Genomic DNA, 20,954 nt, shown 5'->3' on the forward strand with positions numbered 1-20,954 from the left:
GCCGTGGTGTTGTCGTTCGTCGCGTTCCAACAGCGTTCGCCGTTCGGTATTACATGAGCAATTAGATAAGGCTCGTTTTAAAAAGGAAATATTAAATTAGGTACCTACGTAAAATATGTTAACTTTAAATTGTAGACATGATAGCACGACCGCAGTGCAGTGGAAGTAGAAATAATGTTTAGGAAAAAAATATTTAACTATTAGACTTAGGCAATAGGCGGACAAAAACAATGGTTTTAGTTTATAAAACACGAATAAAAAAAAAAAACCGTCGGGTTTTGTTAACTAACGTTGTATTTGTATACAAAGCTGTTAATGGTTTTTAACACAACTTAATTATTTATTAAATTTGAATAAATGCCTTAACGGAAAAGAATTTAAATAAAATCTGAGAACCAATTATTTGGATAAACTCCTAATATATGAATAACAAATACATAGTGTTTTTTAAGGTAGGTATCTATAGTACCTCCAATTTTGTACCAAATATACTGAATACTTCTATATTATTAATTATTAACATTGTCTAATTGTCTTGTCTATGAGATATTACTAGAAATTGTAATCTAAATGATCTTTATGAGTTTCAGTTACAATAGAAAAATGATTTAGGTTAGGATTTTTATTTAATTCCTTTTATTTTGATTTTGTATAAAAAATGATTTTAAGATTTTAGTTAATAAAAATGAAATGATATACTAACACATTGTTATAACTGTAAAGATATCAATTAAAAATTGTATGGTGTTACAAATTACATTTCAACTATTAAATACCTCTATCCACCCATACATTATGCATTCATTTGAATACGACTGAAAGTCAATTATAGTTGATAAAATTGTTAAAATAAAGAAAATATTGAATTACCTATTGATATTCACTATTGTCACTATCCCAATTACAAAAATGATACAATATTATTTATATTTATCATAAACTAGAATTATTTGTGTAGCTATTGGTCACAAGTTAGCTACGTTAAATTAACAAAGTTGAGATAAGACATATTCGAAACTTAACTAACATACCATGAATATTTCTGTTCTTTAAAAAGAAAAGAAAATGAATTAAGGAGTACAAAAAAATTATAATAAATTTATAATGATTGGACTACAGTTCAGTAGCTGAAAATAAATATTTTATTAGTTAAAACACAACACAGGTTGAATGAGACAGGTACCAGTATTCAGTAATAATTGCAATGATAACATTACTTTTTAAAACATAATCACAAAAATAACTATATACCATAAAATATTTTAAAATACATTTACAATAAGCTAGATTAGCATTTAGCTAAGTACAATAATTATCATTTATCAATTATAAGACAATTAATTTTTATGTTCAATTATCAGAATATGTAATCATTCTATTTCATATCATCAAAATAATAAATATTTTTACTAAATTTCAATTAAAATAAATAAATAAATTCGATAGTTTAAATTAAAATATACTACGAATTTATTATTTATACATCATTACTGTATAAAACATAAATATTTTAGTATAATATAATAGTACATATTACATAGTAATTATATGTAAGTTTTTATTACGTTTCTATTATTTTACACTAAAAATGTTTAAACAATTAAATTTTATTTGTGGTTTCTTTGCATACTACATTTAAACAATAAAATATCCAGTGCTTGAAAATTACGAGTTTGGCAAAAAATTCCAAAAACAGAATTTTATTATTAAGAAAATAAAAGTAAAGTAAATAATTTTTTTTTAAATTTTTATTGAATCAATAGTTACATAGTATAAACAGTATACCACTGTATAATATCTATGATGTTTATTTTTTACATATTAAAATATTGTAATTATTATTAACAACAACTATGAATAAACTGGACTGGATCAAATTTATATTAAAATATAAGTATGTGTTCCATGATTTTATATTAATATAAAAATATAGTAATTATTCCTAGTAACTATGAGTATGGTAGATCTTATGATTAAAAATAATCATTTAGAAATTTAAAGTTATAATAATAATTTAACTTATTTTTGACACAAAATAAGAATTAAAAATCTACACAAATTTTCAGTTTTAAAAATAGTTACCAAGAATAGAAAAGAAATAAATCTATAATATTAACAATAAAATTAATCTATGTATTTAATATTATAAAGTTAATAATTTGTAAAGTTATTTTTGATTTTTTGATGTATTAAAGTTATTGATTATTTTTTTTTTAAGAAATATTATTTTTATGGGGCAATTAAATTAACTTGTTCACTAAGTGTTGAATATGAACAGAAAAATGTTCTTTCTAAGCAATAAATTATAGGAATAGAAACAAATTTGTTTTTAAAGTAACTTTCCAAGCACTGGAAATATAAATATTTATCTGTTATATATGGTCAAAATATAATTTTTATCATCTGACAAAAATTTAGAATTTCTTTATCGCACAAAAAAAAAAAGATTTGTGTAAATATATATCATAATAATAATCTCTATAATAATGATAATATTAATAATAAAACTAATTATAATAATATAATTAAAATGTGTTTTTGAAAATAATTTATCAATATAATGCCTATTATTTCCTTACACACACAAAAAAAAAAAAAATATATATACAATTTGAAAGAACGACTGCAAATGCTAAAAAAAAAAAATAATAATAAAATAATGAAAATAAAATACGAATCAATCGTAGAGAAAATATACTAAAAGCATTCATTATTAATATCTATAAGATTAACATTCTCAAACTATTTTAAAAGCCTATAGATATTAATAATATTACCATTATTGATTTAAATTATTATTAGCAATTTGCAGTCTTGAAATATCACACCAGCTTACACACCAAATAATTAAAATATATTAACTGTGCAATTAAATATATTATATATACATTTTGTATGAATACTATAGTAAAATTGTACTTTAAAACACATTGTTTTATCAATACGGAAAGAAAATACATATTTAAAAATGAATATATAATATTTTAGTTGCACCACTTCTTACAAATATATCGCAATAATTGAATCAATACATTTATGAAAACTATTTATTATTTACTAAGTTGATTAAAACCTTACCTATGTAATAAAAATAAATTTAATAATAATAAAAAAAAACCTTATGATATTCCACATAAAATATAATCAAAACTAAACATCAAGTATAGATATAAGGATTGCCATTTATCCTAATTTCAACTTTTATCAAAAAGTTTTAAACATTTTAAACATGATCATTATGTTAGTGAACATAATTAAATAACATAAAATATAACAGTGTAAAAGCAAAATATTCATCAATTATTTCAGAAACTAAAATCTCATAAAAAATAAAACTATTATATTTTAATATTTAAAAATATTTGAGTTTTTTCAGACACACCCCTCTACTTAGCAGTGAAGTGCTCATGTTTAAGTTATTTAAAACAAAAAACTCCCAGAAATCATTAATTTATTCATGTTGTGATAATGTGATTAAAATATATTATTAAAAATAACTTAAAAGTACTCATGACTTATAGTTATAAAAAATGTATGTGACTGAGTAGATATATAGAAATAAATTATTCATGGCAACCCTAATACAATACTTTCTACTTAAATTTAATTATAGCAAATAAGATCTTCAAAAAGTAGTATTGTTAAGATCTTCAAAAATATAAACATCATAAAAGATATTCAATAATAATTTTATAACTAATACTGAGATTTGTTGATTAAAGACAGTTTTTTTAGAGATTGTCGCTAATTTTAAACTGCCTCATAAAAATAAAATTATATTGATTAGAGATTACCGGTGATATAGGCAGAAGTGATAAAATAATATAAAAAATTAAAAAATATTTAACTAAAAGCAAAAGTAAAAAATAGTTCAATAACATACGTTTTAACCCTATAAAATATAATAACCTAGTTATCCAGTTTAAAATACAAATAAAAAAATTGTCTTAAAATCAAGGACAAAAATAAAACTCACAAATTGATAACAAAAAAAAAAGTTAATATTATCACACTACCTTTTATACCATTACACTTTATAAGGTTTAGGATAAATAAGTATTAACTATAAAAAGGAATCTACTTATTTTTATAATGTGAAAAAATTTTACTTAAATTAATTAAAAATTAACTTCACATAACCTGGATACCCTTCAAGAAGTTTTGCACAAAATGGGCAAAATGCCTCAAAACCATTTGTCCCATAGGGTATCCCAACATTTGACCAAAATCTAAAAAAATAAAAAAGTTTTTTTAAATTTAATATTTCTTATTTTTATTTAACAGTATAATAGTTAAAAGTAAATATTTATTTTAACTGCTCTTAGTATATGACATAAAATATACAAACGTGCCCCATTAGTACTGACTGCTGTATTCCTTGTACTCAATTATCTTATCATAAAGAAATTTAGAAATGTTATTTAGATTTGAATCGTAGAAACTGCTTATTTTTACTATGATCCAAGTATGGTTAATTTGGAAGTATTTATGGATTAAGAATTATAAGTGGAAAAATATAAATATATTATATAAAAAAAAAAATAATGCTATTTTTCTATTTTCAACTAAATAAAATATTACCACAATTTCTTATTAAGTGTAAAAAAAAATTATTAAATCTTACTTAACGGTTTTTTCTGTAGCCACATGACCACATGGATTAAAGGCATATAAATCTGGTTTTTCCTTATCCTGTACATAAAATGAAGCCTCTATACCCATACTCAACTTGGCAATTCCACCAACCTATAAATTAAATATTTAATTAAATTTTAAAACTTTGATAAACACTCTTAAATTTTCAAATTACTTTTAAACACATTGGGCATGTTCTACTATTGGAGTCTTTATTCAATCCCCACGCATGACGACCCTGAACATGACCACATTGTAAGTATGCATATGGCTGTTGCTTTATATCTGCAACTTCCGAAGAAGCTACCGCAGCAGCATGGTCTTCCGAATGATGAGGAAACACTAATGTGTATAGACCAACAGGACACGTAGGCCGTTCACGATTTGTCCTTTCAATCAGCTTTTTTAAATATTCTCTACTCTAAAATATAAAATAATTTAACACCCTAATTTTAGAAACAATTATAAATTATTTTAAAAATAAGACTTTTTTAAAACAGAATCACACAAAAAAAAATATAGCATAATTAAACAAATATACAACAGTAGAACAAATTGTATAAATTCATAAAAATAAAAAAAAAGATTTAGGGAAAGCTTGGTTAAAAAAAAGTATTTTACATTTAATAAATTTTTCAATCATTGAAATAATTATTTTTAAAGATGTATATTCTAGAGTCTAAAAGTCAAATATCTTTTTTAAATCTGAAATTTCATTTTAATACTTAAATTATGAATTATTTATTTTTTAATTTTAATAAAAAAAATATTTAAAGGACATTTTTTATTTAATAGAATACTTTACTTGAGGGATAAATAAAAAAAAATTAAATGTTGTGTTATAGAAACAAAAACAACATTATCATTAATTTATAATTACAGGAGATAAGCTGAGCCCCTCTGCTGATCTCCATAGCAGGGTTGCACCACACAAATCGATTAATGTTCCATCAGTTAAAATATTATTAGAATCTTCAACCTGAAAAAAATATATGTATACATATTTGATAATAATAGGAATCATATAACATTAAGTACAATTATGTCACATACCATATCACCTTTGAGTTGGGCTGATCGAGACCCACGCAAAGAAAATAACTTTCCACACACCGATACCTCCAGCCAAATGCCAGGTTCGGTATTTCCCTTATGGAACTTTCCACTTGGATGCATAACCAACACTCCGTTTGTAGTAAGTGCATCAATTTCTTCACCGTCTTTCCATTTAGTTGCTTTTTCCTAAATTATAAATCAACCAACAATCCAAAATACAATATCTTCATACTGAAAACAAATAGTTAATGTTTTATTACCCCTAAAAATATATTTCTAGAAGAATCAAATCCTGCAGCATATAATCGAGCTATGTTTGTATTGTTCCTGTCGCAAATTATGCGACACGCAAATCTTGATATAGTACTTGCTGCAGCTGCTTTTTTATTATCAATAGGTAAATTATTGATAGCAGCTGCATTTTTTTCTGCATTTGTATCCATAACGACAAAGTCAATTGGCGAGTCCGAGGATCTCCCAACCTACAAATAATAGTGTTATACAATACAAAATATTATGTTAACCTATGTAACCAATACCACTAGGGGTATCTAATTATTAAATAAATAAATTATGAATGTATAAATTAATTATTATCAAACGTCGATTTAGTTTTAAAACTAAACTGAAATGTATATATATATATAAATAATATATATAATATATTTATTGACATTAAATTTAACTTTATATTGAATTGTTGAATATAAGTAATAACAATGTTTGTGTTAATTGTCACTCATCGTAAACATGACAAAACAAAAATTAATCAGAATTCAATTCTAAATGCTTTTTTTAAACTTTAAAACAATACTTTCAAAATACATTTCCATATTTTCTTCATTAAGGAGATTCCATACCGTGATTTTCTGTTTTTTGTCTAATGCACGCGCAACATAGGATTTTAGAATGATCCTTTGCAAATCATACCAATTGATCCAATAAAAAAATAAGAATTCTAAAAACATATTTGAATTTGTTGTCGAGTCTACTATTGACTTTCCCAGATTTTTTACTTTTTGATTTTAACTTCTCCAAAAATTGAAATATGGCAATTTTTAACTACTCTTTTTTTAACATATTTTTTTTAGGAATTTGGAGGAAAATATCAAAGCTATGAGAAAGTTGATTCCAAATAGACTTGACGACAAATTCAAATCTGTTTTCAGAATTCTTATCACTTCATAGATCATTTGGTATGTTTGGCAAAAAACATGTCTAAAAATTAAAATACTATATCACGCATATATGTTAGACAAAGGCAAAAAATCACGGGATAGAATCCCCTTAATGTTCATTAATGTATTTTTGTTATTTTTATCATATTTATAGATATTTTATTATTTACTATAATTACTTTTTCTTCTAGAATTTTTATAGATCAAAAGAAAATGTTGAAATGATTAGCTATTAACTACAAATATTATATTATATATTTTATACGCATTATCAATGATTGTAGATATTACTTAATGTATAATATTATATTGTATACTCATATTTATAAATAACTGAATAATATTATTTAAAAATGTATAAATATAAATTCATAATATATGTAAATATATTTAACATGTTTATTTTAATAGATATTTTTCTAAAAATACATGTTAGATATTTTAAAATTTCTTTGAAAAAGAAGAGGAAATTTTTAGATTTTTTAACAATTTGGACTTTTTTAATGACATTTATCTTTTAAGTAAAAATTGCATTTTTTAAAGAGCATTTTTAGATATTTTATATAACATTAAAATCAGCACCCTATTTATTATAATTTTAAATTTTGAATAACTATTTTTACTAATTTTAAATTATATTTTTTTTATAAATTAGGTATATTGAACAATTAATATTTAATTTGCTTTAATATTATTGAATCATAATTCATATAGGTAAGTTGATCATTAATTACTTGGAACATATCTGTTTGATCATCATTAACATATTCCACTATTACTGCTTCCGTTCTTGATAAAGTGTAGGAAATTGAATGCTGATTTTTATCTAGAACAGCCTAAAAAAAGTAATAAAATACATTATATTTAACTAAAAGTACGCAATAAAGTCATTAGTAAGGCTGAAAATATTACAATAAGAAAAAAAATATTAACATTTTTTTATTTAAAACCAATTTTAAAACATGAATATATTTCTTGAAGTGGATAGTGAATATCCAACGACCAACTTTGTGAAATAATGAATTGTATACTTGTTCTTATTAGCAAAGTACAAGCTAGGTGGTTGTTAAAATAATAATATAAAGATTCTAAAAGCTCAACACTCAGCTATATAGAGATAATAACATATTTAAATAATAGCATAATAGTATATAGTTTAATTTTATATGTTTATGTAATTTTTTTGAGATTTGTTAAAATACTTTGGTAGGTACATAATTATTTTATATAAATATAGTGAAGTACATACATGTGAATTTTGAGGGCATGGAACAACATAATGATTTGATCTTTTTATACCGTTGGCAATATCACGTTTCCATAACACAAATTTGCTGCGTCGCCTCCGTTTGTCACCAGCTGTCAATTGGCCATTATACCTAAAACAAAATGATTAACTTATTCATAAAAAAAAAATTGCTGAAGTATCAGTACTGAAAATGTCATACATAAGTACTAAGACAAAACTAAATACATATATTATTTACCCCAGTATAATCAGTTCACCATATTTTATAGCATTTTCATGTTTCGTGCCATTTTTTTTGGCTTCAGTTGCATCAGATCTGAAATAACCCAATAAAAAAAAAAATTAACCATTTAAATATAAACTATAAACATTTTTTTCATAAAAAAAATTTTATTTAGCATTATTGATAGAAAGGGATCCTGTTACAACCCCATATTTTACAAGACAGTCTTTAATTTGAATCTTAATCCTGATGTTTTGTTAAAATTCCTGAATGAATTTGTGTAGTTACAAAAAATGTAATTCAGAATTTCATCTATAATAGGAAGGTACTAGCTAGAGGTATATAAGTAAATTATGTAAGTATGATATGCATGTACATAAAATAGTTTATAATACCAAAAAATATAAACTAAAAATGTAAATATAACAACAACAATTAAATATTATGTTATAAACAAATATATGTACAATTATTATTCATTAAACAATTTATCTTCACTTGATACTTCAATAAAATGTACACCTGATCTAATAGTGACAAATCATTGTAGTAACAAAAAAAAACCAATAATTTTTTGTTAATTATTAGAGGTAGTATATGTGTATTGGACATGGTAGATTAACTATTCTTAAATTTTCCAACATTTTCAAAGTGTAAATCACTACTATATTGTAATTAAAAAACCCTAAATTCTTAAGCTGTAAATCACTGTATTAAACACTGCTAAAACTTTGAGTTAAGCTTAATGATATATTTTATTAGATAACTGCCTCATTATCCATTTAATTGGACTATTTTAACTCAATATTTTTTACTTATTAATTATTATATAGTAATTGCATAGATGTAAGTACTTATAGAAAAGCATAAATTTATAGAATAATGGGCTCTAACCTGAAGCAAATAGTAAAAAGTCCCCACCAAGACATCAACATGAACCATTCATACTAATGTTCATACTCATATACATATATAACTCATTATAAATTAATTATTTAATTAATAATACATTTATCTTTTTTGATATCCACTCATATATTTGTTTTATCATCCATCGTGTAAAATTAAAAATTAACAAAACTGAAATAGATAATTAAAAAGTAAGTATTTTGTATAGATAATATACTAATCTGTGTCCATTTGTGTACTACTGTCTAATAGTATATTAAGTGCCTAACAATAGAACATAACAGTGAGACACACGTGGATTGAGCATATTATATAGAAATAATATATAAACTATTATAAATTGTTTTATATGTTTTATATATCTGTGATTTAACTAATAATCATGGTTCAAAAAAAAAATAATAATATTATCAGTTATCACATATTGTTGTTATTAATTCCCATAGAAACATAAAGTAAACACTTTATATTCATTTACTATTTGCGTTATATGGCTAAATAATTTATAATTAGTGTATAAAAACATTAAAAAGAACTCATATTTACAAGACTATCAAAGTTTTTATTGTGTATCAATCATAACTATCTTAACTTCCTAATTTTTGATTAGGGGCCCCATAATAAATATGACCATACATTTTTTACTCAAAGCTGAACACTTGTAAATTTTAAAAGGAAAACCATAATATTTTTTGTCTAAAATGACAACACTATAAATATAGTAAAACAGTGTTTTTATTAGAAAAAAAAACATTAATTTTTTATAGGTATAAAAACGCAAATTAAAAACACAAACAAATGTTATAACAAATTAAATTATAGTCTATTGCCTATGAGGGTTACAGTATAAAATTTATTTCAGTATACAGTTATGGTATACCAACCAATATAATGTTTTTAGTTGTGACTTATTAGATAATATTCTTACCTTTAAATTTGATAATAGGTAAATTTACTCTAATATTAAAGCTAACATCACAAAATGTGTTCTGCTGAACGCAAATTTGGTATGATCTACATTAGTAAGACAGATACAACACATGCAGGTATAGCGTTCTCTTAAGTACTGGGAAATTTCCATTTTTAACACCTAATAATACTATACGTGTGTACCATGGTCATGACTCGTGGCAAACTTATGTGCTGCGGAACACCGGTTGAGAAACACTGCCATAGAGAGATGTATGGTCACGTTACCCATAATGCACCCTTTCTGCCTACCTCAACCATTAATTAAGGCTCATAATTTCATAATTCATAAGTTCTGTCTTATTGAGGTTTTACTATATACACAATAATTTAAATACAATATAATAATAAAAAAAACAATTGTTTAACTTAAGACTAAACTTAGTAAACTTGAATGATAATAAAAATAAAACATGTTACAATTTGTTGTAAGGATAAGAGAAATAAAAAGTGAGCCTTAATACTATTATTAAAATAAGTTTACATTACATATCATCATTTTTCAAAAGTGGAACATTCTTGGAGAAGTTAGATTCAATGATAAGGGGGTAAAAAAAACATGAAGCCTAGTATTATTAGGAATACAAAAACAAAATAATACAAGAAGCCTAGGTGCATCGACTCAACCCTCAAATAGACCACAAATGAAATTGAAACTAAATTTATTGCCCTAACTGAAGAGGAATTAAATTTTAGAGCTTGGCTAATAGACTTATTATCATGATTTGGGTGTGAGGAATATTTAGGTGAAAACCATCGAAATTCATAAAACAGTTCAACTTGACAAATATCAGTGGCATTATATGATAACCAGATAACGGCCCCATATTTAATGTCACATGAAAAATCTTGAATATATTTTACTTAATTATTACAAATGAAAAAAAATCGATATTGCTAGTGTTTTATAGAACCACCTTAAAAATATAAATATTTAAATAACCATAAATTTATATTTTATAGTGGTAAAACAAATATGGAGCCTAAAATACCGAATCCAAAATCAATATACCTACAGGTATTACTCATTTAAGTGACAATGGATTTATTTCTTAAAACAAAAGACTTCATTAATATATTTCTCTAAATTATTCACCAAATTTGTATATTTTTCAAATACCTGTTGGCATAAGGTTATCATTTTTTCACTTGGTTCTCAGTTTTACCAAGGGCCAAGGGGGTATACTTCAAATGTATTATTTTACCTAAAATATACTTACCTATCCCAAGTGGCCAAGTTGTTTGTAAATATTTTTATAAATAAATAATATTCTAATAAAACTTTGCTACTTTATAGCATTGCATTTTATATTTAAATTTATTGTAATGCATCAATTACATGATAGATATTTAAATGTGATGAATCCATAGTTGATATACTACACATAATAACTAATAAGTAATAATACTAATAAAATGACTTCACGTTAATATTGATCATATATCAAACTTAGAAGCTCAAATATCAATGTTATAAAACATTTGTCATTTTTTTTTCAAATTAATTAATACAGTGATAAGCTTATGAGATTTTCTTGGAGTAAATAATTGTAGCACACCCAAGTTTTAGATTAAATATGCATTTACCTACATATGAGAAAAACCAAATTAATGTTAGCTTTAATATTATAATAAATTGTTGTATTATCAAACATAACACAAGAATAGTATCTAATAGGCTGTTATTGATGTTTACATTTTATAGCAAGTTAATTATCATTAAAATTTTAATATTTAACATAATTTATTTTATAATTATTTAAATATCAATAAAAACCAACAAGATGCCCTAGATAATATTCTTGCTTTTTGGTTTGATATAATTAAATAATAATTATTAATAAATTGATTTAGGTACTACAATATTAAATAGATAACAAAAAATTAATTCTGCTGCATATGAATTGATTATGTTATATGTTTGTAAGACAGAGACTACAGGTTTGGTGTCCTCTTAAGGATCACAATATTTATTAAAAATTACAACTCTTTTAAATATTATCCTAAATTCATAATTTATTACATAATATTTTAACCATATTGGCCTTAAAAATAAACCTAGGCAGGTAATCATTATTTTTTAACACTAAATTAGATAGGTTTGGAGTTTAAATAATACATTTTCTGTATTATTATATTATATACATATCATAATGAATGATATTACTTACAGGTACAATTATATAATGTGATTAGTTTAAAAGTGACACTTTGGATAGCAATATCAACTGGCCTACAATGGTTGACCTAGACGTGAGTTGTTTTATTCAATTATCATCTTAAGCTTTTATAAAGAAAGTCCTCAAGTGTATTATGAAATGGCTAACAGTATTAATAACAGAAGTTTTGATAGATGTATACATAAACTAATAAATAGTGACAGCTAGATAAATTGTTTTAGTTGATATATGTGTTGATTATATTGATAAAAAAGTCTTAGTTTAATCTGATAATATAGGTGGCTGAAATTTATACTAAGTTAAACGACAAAATATAATTATTATTAATCAATAAATGAAAGAAATGTCTAAAATAAAGACAAATCATCTACAAAAAAACTGGTCTACAAAATATGGTTGATGGCTATATATATCAGATGTATCGAAAACATTTAAGAGGCAACGAGTATCGTTGAAATTGTATGTCGTTGTGATTCAGTATCTACTTATACCTAAAATATAATGAATATGAAATGGAAATCAAATGCAACTCGTAACTCTATATGAATACAAAAACTGTATAGAAACACTACAAGGTCAGCGATTGATATTTAAACACATTGATACCTATTATTACAGTAACACGGTCACAGTGTTGTTGATGGTGATTTACATAAAAAAAATTGCATGACTCAAATAAGAAAAAAATAACCTACCTCTACTCATTCCTCGAAAAACCAAAAACCAATTCTTCGAGACGAACCGCATACCTCATACACCAGTGCAGCAGTACGTACCTTTTAACCATGTTGTACGACGTCGTCCAGCCAACATCAGTGGTAAAACACAAACGAAAATCCAAAAACCGTAGGCGTAGGTACCTCTAACTATCTAAGACACTAGCACACGGCGCACACGGTAGTCGTCGAACAGTCGACTAACTTACGCGGGTCTGGTCATGTCGAGCTCCGGTCGAGAGCGGTTGCGCGCGGCGGACAGGAAGGGACGACAAAGGAGCGGGCGGACTTTGACACTGCGGCGACACGACGCGAGCGCAACTGCTGAGTAAAAAAAAAATAACGCACCGACGACTGACACTGACACACGACGAATAAATAAAAAAACACACAACTCGCGAACACGTCTCAACAGATCGGAACGCGTACGCCGACGTACCACTGCTCGAAGCTGATGCCGCAGCTGCAGTGAACGCGTACAGTTAAGTTTTGACCTGTCGGGCGACGATCCGCTCGACCCGCACGACCGACGGCGACCGTGCCGATTGACTGATGTAATGATATTATTATTATTATTATTTATTATTATTATTATTTATATACCTATTACAACGTCGTACGAATTATTGTTATTATTATTATTATTATTATTGCGTTTATTATACATATTTTATTATAAATATATATATATATTACGGAGATGATGATAATAATAATAATAATAATAATACGTACGAATAATATTATAAATAATAATAATAATAATAATAATAATAATGAATGTCTATGATAGGAGACGTCACGGATTGTTAACGCGCGGACTGTCCGCTTACGGTGTACAGTTGTACACTTGTACGGCGTACACACACTTTAGGGCAGACGCGGTGGTGGCAGTGTGCGGTTGCGTGTCCGTCGACGGAGCGGTGGGCGCGGGTAGGAGGAGGGCATTAGCGATTGCCCGGGACGGGTAGTGGCGAACGCCGCCGCCGCCGCCGCTGTATATTATATACTGTAATAATACACATAGTAATAATAATAGTAATACGGCAAGAACGTGCGTAGTGCGTCTTTCTTTAGCAGTTTAGGTCTGAGCACCGCGTCTCGCCTTCTCTTTGTTTTTTTGTTTTTTTCCGCCGTCATTTTTATTACTACCTATTTGTTTCGGCGGCAGCGGGAGACGGGACTATGGGCATTTTGTCCTCGTCCGGTCCGCTATTATATTATTATATTGTTTACCATTGCACAAAGGTTGAAAGATGTGCGCCACGGTGGCAGCGGCGGCGGAGGCGGAGGCGGTGGGTTAAACGCACTACAAAAGCGACCGTCGTCGTCGTCGTCGCGACGTCGCAGCTGCTGCTCGTCGCGTCCGGTCGGCGGGTGTGGTGCGGTGGCCGCGACGGGCGGGCGGGCGGGCGGGCGGAGAAGATGTGCGACATACGACACCAACCCGAAACGTGTGCGTGTGGCGTATCGCTCCCGCCGCGGCGTGCTTTGTGTGCGTTTACGTCGCCGTTATTATTATTTACACTACAGCGACATAATAATATTATTCTATCGGTCGACTCGTGAACGCACCGAGCAAAAAAAACACGTCATATATTATTATTATTATTATTATTATTATTCGATTCGATTCGACGCTGTATGCGGTGTGCCTACGCAACGGATATGCACTTGTCCCGCTTGCGATTGTGTCTTTATCGTCTTATTATTTATCTTTTTATTTATAAATTATTATTCCGTATTGCTACTATTACTGTGTTACATCACTCTGCACACTATATAGTAATCTATATCCCCGGGCATACTTGTGAGTAGGTCGTAGGTAAGTAGGTACCGCAGATATATTATTATTATTATGATTTTACGGATAATCATATAATTGTCATTATATGCACTCGTTATAAGAAGCTTTTTACGTTTAGGGCAGAGGACCACTAGTATTTGCATACATTTGTCTTGCGTATTCGTAAAAAAAGACCAACTATATGCATACAAATTTGTCACATGTTGCGACAAATCCAATTATATAATTTTATGCCGAATATATATTATATATTTGCACGTTTGCAAATTTTTTTGGAGTTTTTAATTTTTGGGTCTTATTTCTTTACTAATAAGCTTTGGATGCGCCCGCACACCACACCCGTGCCAATTGATTAACAAATCAAGTATCGATCATCGATCAATGACTATTTCCTTATCAATAAACATAACAATTATTTTCATTATTTAGACATTTATTTGTAATTATTATTTATTAGGCAATAATATGAAATATATTAAGTAGGGCCGATGATTATTTTATTTTCTTATTTTAAATGCTAGGTATTTATTAATTAAATCTTTAAAAAAATCGTATGAGTGCATACTTGCTCCTGCAATATCTAGTGAGTAGTGACTATAGTGTTTATTAAATCTATAAGTCATCTGCGCATCTGCCTACGACTATAATATAATAGATACGGTACTTATACTAGTCATGGTTTTGTGCTTAAGGGTGTACCTATTATTATAAATTATATTTTATATACGTAAATACGTAATAAAAGCTGTTCAATACAGATATGATATGATATGTCGTAATAATAATGCATAATGCAATTACAACCGTCGTATAATGTTTGCAGGTACCCCGATATAGATAAAATCGTTCTACAATGTGGCGATTATTAACCGTTCAGTATTTTATACCCACATGCCACATGGCCACATTAGTGTGTATGCTGGAGTGGCAGGCCTATCCGCTTTTAAAAAAAATTTAAGCCACTCTAGTTATGTTAAAAATATAAACATTATATGGTCGAATATTGCGACTCAAATAACAAAACGAATATTTTATAATTTTAACTATATTTAATATACCTACTACCTAGGTATTATACCATTATCTTATTTCCATCTGCTAACTAAAATTCTAGCTACTGATCAGTTTATCACCTGCCGGCAATAATTATTATTACCATCACTCAAATATTTTACATAAATATGATACTAAAATGTTATACGTGTTAAATTTTTAATTTCAAAAATAATTCCATTCGATCTGATCAATAAAAAAAGTTGAAAACAAAACAGTAATACTTAATACATGTTTTGTAATGAGTTACTGCCCGAAAGCTTATATACAAAAAACTACCGGATTACACATGTACTTATACGCTTAAAAACACTAAAATACGTATGCCCTTAAATTGTTTTTTTTTTAAATTTATAATTATAAATATAACTAAAAAGACCTTTTATACTACAATTTTTATATTTATTTCGTTGACTGATTGTAATTAAAAGTATAAATTTATTATAATTTAAAAATGTAAATAGAAAAATAGATAATAATAAAAGTTTTTAAATTATTATTTTTTTTTAACATTAAAATTCATAATCAAAGACTTATTTGATCGGTGCCGCGCCGTCAAACAAAACTTCAAATAAATTTTATATTTTATCTATTGAATTTAGAAGTAATTTATTTCGATAATTACATAATATCTGACACTAATTCTCTTCAGAGAAAAAATTTAAGAATATTTGTATAAATAAAAATACTCAAACTATACAAAATAGAATTTTGTATAAATATAACTTAAATTTATAGCTAATCTAGAATTGTTTGTTCCATTCTGTACGAACTTGTACAAATACATGAACTTCCGGGCCTGCAGAAACTTGAAATTTTTACCAAATTGTATTTATATTATCATTTTCTTTATATGGTACCTACAATTTTGATTCATTTTGAGATATTATAGGCATTGTTTATATTCAATTTATTTCTATAAATATTAATAAAAAGTTATTTGCTTGGTCATAATACTTGAAATTTTTCTGTGATATTGCATATAAGTTTTTTTTTTTATTTAAATATACCTATTTTAAATTTAAATTTTTACAAAATTCGTCAAAATAAGAAAATTTACAAAGTACGAGTATTTTATAGAAAACATTTATAAAATCTTCAATTGTTATAGCTATAAGATTCGAAATTTTAAAACAATATTGCTCATAAGTAGTAAATTGGAACTAGAAAATCCAAAAAATATATATGAACTTTTTTTTTATAAATATTTGAAGTTCAGAATTGGACAATATTACATATTTAAATAACTATTATTAAAACCATTATTAAAACCATTATTATTAAATCTATATATTCTATAGGTTGCCAATAAGTGAGGGTGTCATAAATTCCTAAGTCCGTAGCTGGCGTGACCAATAATATTTTATAAGTAGGTAGTAGGTACTTCAAAGTTTTGGGATCGAATTTATAACAACACTCTATTATATTAATTTCTAAATTTATGAAAAAATATAATACATATAATGAAATTTAAAAAAAAATAATAGTTATATCTTATATACCTCCGTCCTCCATTAAACAAAGCTATTTTTACAATTTACTCAAAACTTTCTAAAAAAATTAAAAATTTGTTCATTATAGTCAATTTAAATTTCATATTAATAAAGTTAGCATTTTTGAAAAGCTTTAAAATGTTACATATAAATCTTTGAATTCTTTTTTTTGCTTCGAAAAATATTGTTTGGAACACTAAACAACCATGAAAAGCCCACGCCATCAAAATGTATAAATACGTCATATTATCAAAAGCATATAGTAAATAGTAATATATAGTATTATACGCCATTATATGAATATCAGAATATACACCTGTCACCTATATAATTAATAATTTGTATTTTTATTATTTACTTATATACATAAAAATTAAAATATAAATTATAAATTTATTAACTTTACCACTAGTTAACACGTTGTAATAAATTTTACAAAAACATACATAAACATAATCTCTTTTCTATGAACATAATACATTTTTAATTAACCAATATATTATATTTGTGTGGATAGAATTGGTTAATAGTTAGTAGAATCAACTTTCTTTGGACTAACATTGTTTATCACACAAATAGCTATTTATACCTTACATTTTAAGAAATACATTTTTTTATTGGGAGGAGCTGAAATATGTTGTCCTAGTATACGATGTTTAAAAATGGCCCTGTATATACGTATCAGAATTCAAATCATAATAATCATATCAACAATGTACATCTTTAAATCATGTTAGTTAATAAATCATTCACATAGCTACACCTGTTCAAACTATTTTACACAAAATGACTTTTTTAGTTGTCTATCGTAGGTATACAAATATTACATCATCATCATATTGGTAACTATTAGTGTTATACGAAAATATGATGAAAAAACTTTTTATTAGATTAGAATATGTATATGGTTATTCAATATGACAATAAAAATTAATAATTATATGTAGATAATGCAATTTGGATAACTTATTATCTTATTAGTAATTTTCCGTGTGGCTGTGTTGAATTAATATATAATATACTACATAAACGTAAAGTTGATAAAATATATAAACAATTTAATGATTAAATAAATAAATTAATTAATTTAGGTCGCGCGGATTACTATTGTAATCCATCTAAAAATAAAATTTTTTTTTTCGTATTTTGAAAACCAATGGAATTATTTCATCTTTACAGTACCTTCGAATGACATATTGCTTAATATAATCAGTTCGTTTTCGAATAAGGGTTGCACTGGTTGCAGAATTTGTCGTTGTTATCGGAGTTCAAAGATTGTCCAGTGTATGCCGCGCGTTCTTTCACGCACGTTTATTTTTTAATCATAATTAATAATAATAATAATAATAATAATTTATTTATTGCTAGTAGAAGAAATGTGTACAAAGTATAATGGGTGAATATATGAAGTTACTAGCTTTGCTCTACACTGAGGTAAACCTCTTATCGTAGAGCAAGAATACTTATCTAGATTTTTATTTTGAATATAAAGAAATAAAATGTAATGAATGAATTAAAAATTAAATTAAAAATAAAGAATAAAATTTAAAAAGCAAAAAATTCACAAATTGAGTATTGATATAGAAGGAATACAATAAGAACTTAAAAGTATATTAACAATCATAATTATATAAAATATCATTTAGTAATTGAATATTTAGGATTTTTAATAAGTAAGCTATTTAATAAATGTCTTTCAGTATAACTTTTCATAAATAATAGTTTTGAATAATAAAATAATTTCTACAAACTATCATAAAACCAATTCTTTAGTTTGTATTTAAATTGCAAATAATTTGAACACTCTCTTATTTCATCTGGGATGATCTCTATAATGTCCTTAGACCAACTTGATTATATATATTAGATGCTTTTGTGGTGTTAGTAAAAGGAATTTCGAGATGTTTTTTTCTAAAATGATGAGGATTGTTTTTAATTTTAAATGCTTTAGTTTTGTAAATAAAACACATCGCTTGCTTTTTGTATAGTTTTTCAATGTTCAGTACTCGTAATAGTTTGAGTAGCTCTTTTGAAGGGTAAGTTTTTGGTTTACTTAAGATAATTTTTATTATATTCTTTTGTGCTACCGATAAATTATATTTTAATGTAGTGCTGCAACCTCCCCAAGCGATTATTCCGTATTGTAATAAAGATTGAATCATTGCGAAGTATGTTATTCTTAGGTAGTTTTTATTTAGTATTTTTTTAGCTGTTAGGAAAAAGTATGTAAGTTGTCTCAATTTATTTGTTAGATTTTCTATGTGAAGGTTCCATTTTAAATTTTGATCAATTATTATTCCAAGATATTTAACGGATGTGTGTTTAGATAATTTTGGGCAGGACATGTGCTTAGTGTTGCAATCATGGTCAATTCTGTTTTATTTGGTGCAGTTCTAGAATTATTAGTAAATGCAATACATTTTGATTTATCAAAATTAATCTTAAGGTCATTATTAGAAAACCAGTTTTCGAGTACTGAAATATCTGATTCACTTAATTATTAAAAAACAAAAGTACGAGGAAATCATGAGAATGTTGTTGTGTATGGGTGTGTCTATATCATTTGAAATACATTTGCATTGGGTGTTGAGATCAAGAACAGAGTGAGGAATCAATTTAAAACAATTTAACTCAATAAAAATGCATTTTTTTATGATTAAAAGATTTAAAATGTAAAAAATTATAAAGTACTCTTGTTTTTTGTAATTTTTTTTATAGAGAACTAAGGTATATGTAAAATACTTAAATATTAATATGTTTATACAGAAATATTATAAGAATTTAATTACATCGAATAGCATTACAATTTAAGAAAATATATTCTAATAAATTATTATTTATTTTCATTAAGTTAAAATTAATATTCTAAAGTAAAAAATAAAAAACATAAATTTTTTCTTCAACTCACTATATTTGTCGGTATGTACTTAGTATATAACTATAATTTAAATGTTCAATAAAAACTTAGAACCTATAAAAAAAAAAACAAAAAAAAAATGGATTACAATTGTAATCCACGCGACCTATGCAGGGTTAATAAAAGTTTATTCTTACTGTTTATAGTGTTTATACTAGTTTATAGAAACCTAAAATGTATATGTATCATGTATGATTTACGATCGAACGATCGTGATGATAAGCTCACAATATTGTACTTTTAAAAGTCATTAATTTTGTGAAATTATTACTAGATAATATATTGTCTTAAACTTAAGTTTAAAAGACATACCATTTAGTAATTATTATATAATAATTTTCTAATAGTTTACCAGCGTTATCTATTAATGTTATAGTAACTCATTTCATTATTTTATCAACAAATTATATTATATTATTCAAAAATATAATTACATACAACCGATTCGTAATAAATTATTAAACATTTCTATGATTTTAAAATTTGTAAGTATTGCGGGTAGTAGATTATTTGTAACTCTATTTACCTATATTAGAGTTTTTTTTTTAATACATTATTTTAGCGTAAGA

At 25.7% G+C, this 20,954-nt stretch overlaps 1 protein-coding gene across 1 annotated transcript; it reads right to left on the reverse strand.

The window, feature by feature from the left end:
- Nucleotides 1-1,098: 1,098 nt before the first annotated feature.
- LOC132925068 (protein pellino) lies at nt 1,099-13,963 on the reverse strand. The gene is made up of 10 exons (XM_060989493.1): nt 13,176-13,963; nt 8,357-8,434; nt 8,119-8,248; nt 7,604-7,705; nt 5,952-6,173; nt 5,689-5,877; nt 5,516-5,614; nt 4,811-5,056; nt 4,625-4,746; nt 1,099-4,229 (listed from the first exon to the last, which is right to left on the reverse strand). Exons 1-10 carry the CDS (start codon nt 13,184-13,186, stop codon nt 4,115-4,117), a joined length of 1,314 nt encoding a protein of 437 aa, XP_060845476.1. The 5' UTR covers nt 13,187-13,963; the 3' UTR covers nt 1,099-4,114.
- Between the last annotated feature and the right edge of the window lie 6,991 nt (nt 13,964-20,954).

Source organism: Rhopalosiphum padi, chromosome 3 (assembly GCF_020882245.1).
Source record: "Rhopalosiphum padi isolate XX-2018 chromosome 3, ASM2088224v1, whole genome shotgun sequence".
NCBI lineage: Eukaryota > Metazoa > Arthropoda > Insecta > Hemiptera > Aphididae > Rhopalosiphum > Rhopalosiphum padi.

What these genes read in the sequence shown, in the direction of transcription:
- LOC132925068 (XM_060989493.1), bottom strand. An exon ending in CATGCCCTCAAAATTCACAT is followed by an intron (nt 7,706 to 8,118) that starts GTATGTACTTCA and finishes TACTTTTTTTAG; the next exon opens with GCTGTTCTAGATAAAAATCA. An exon ending in CCCAACTCAAAGGTGATATG is followed by an intron (nt 5,615 to 5,688) that starts GTATGTGACATA and finishes TATTTTTTTCAG; the next exon opens with GTTGAAGATTCTAATAATAT.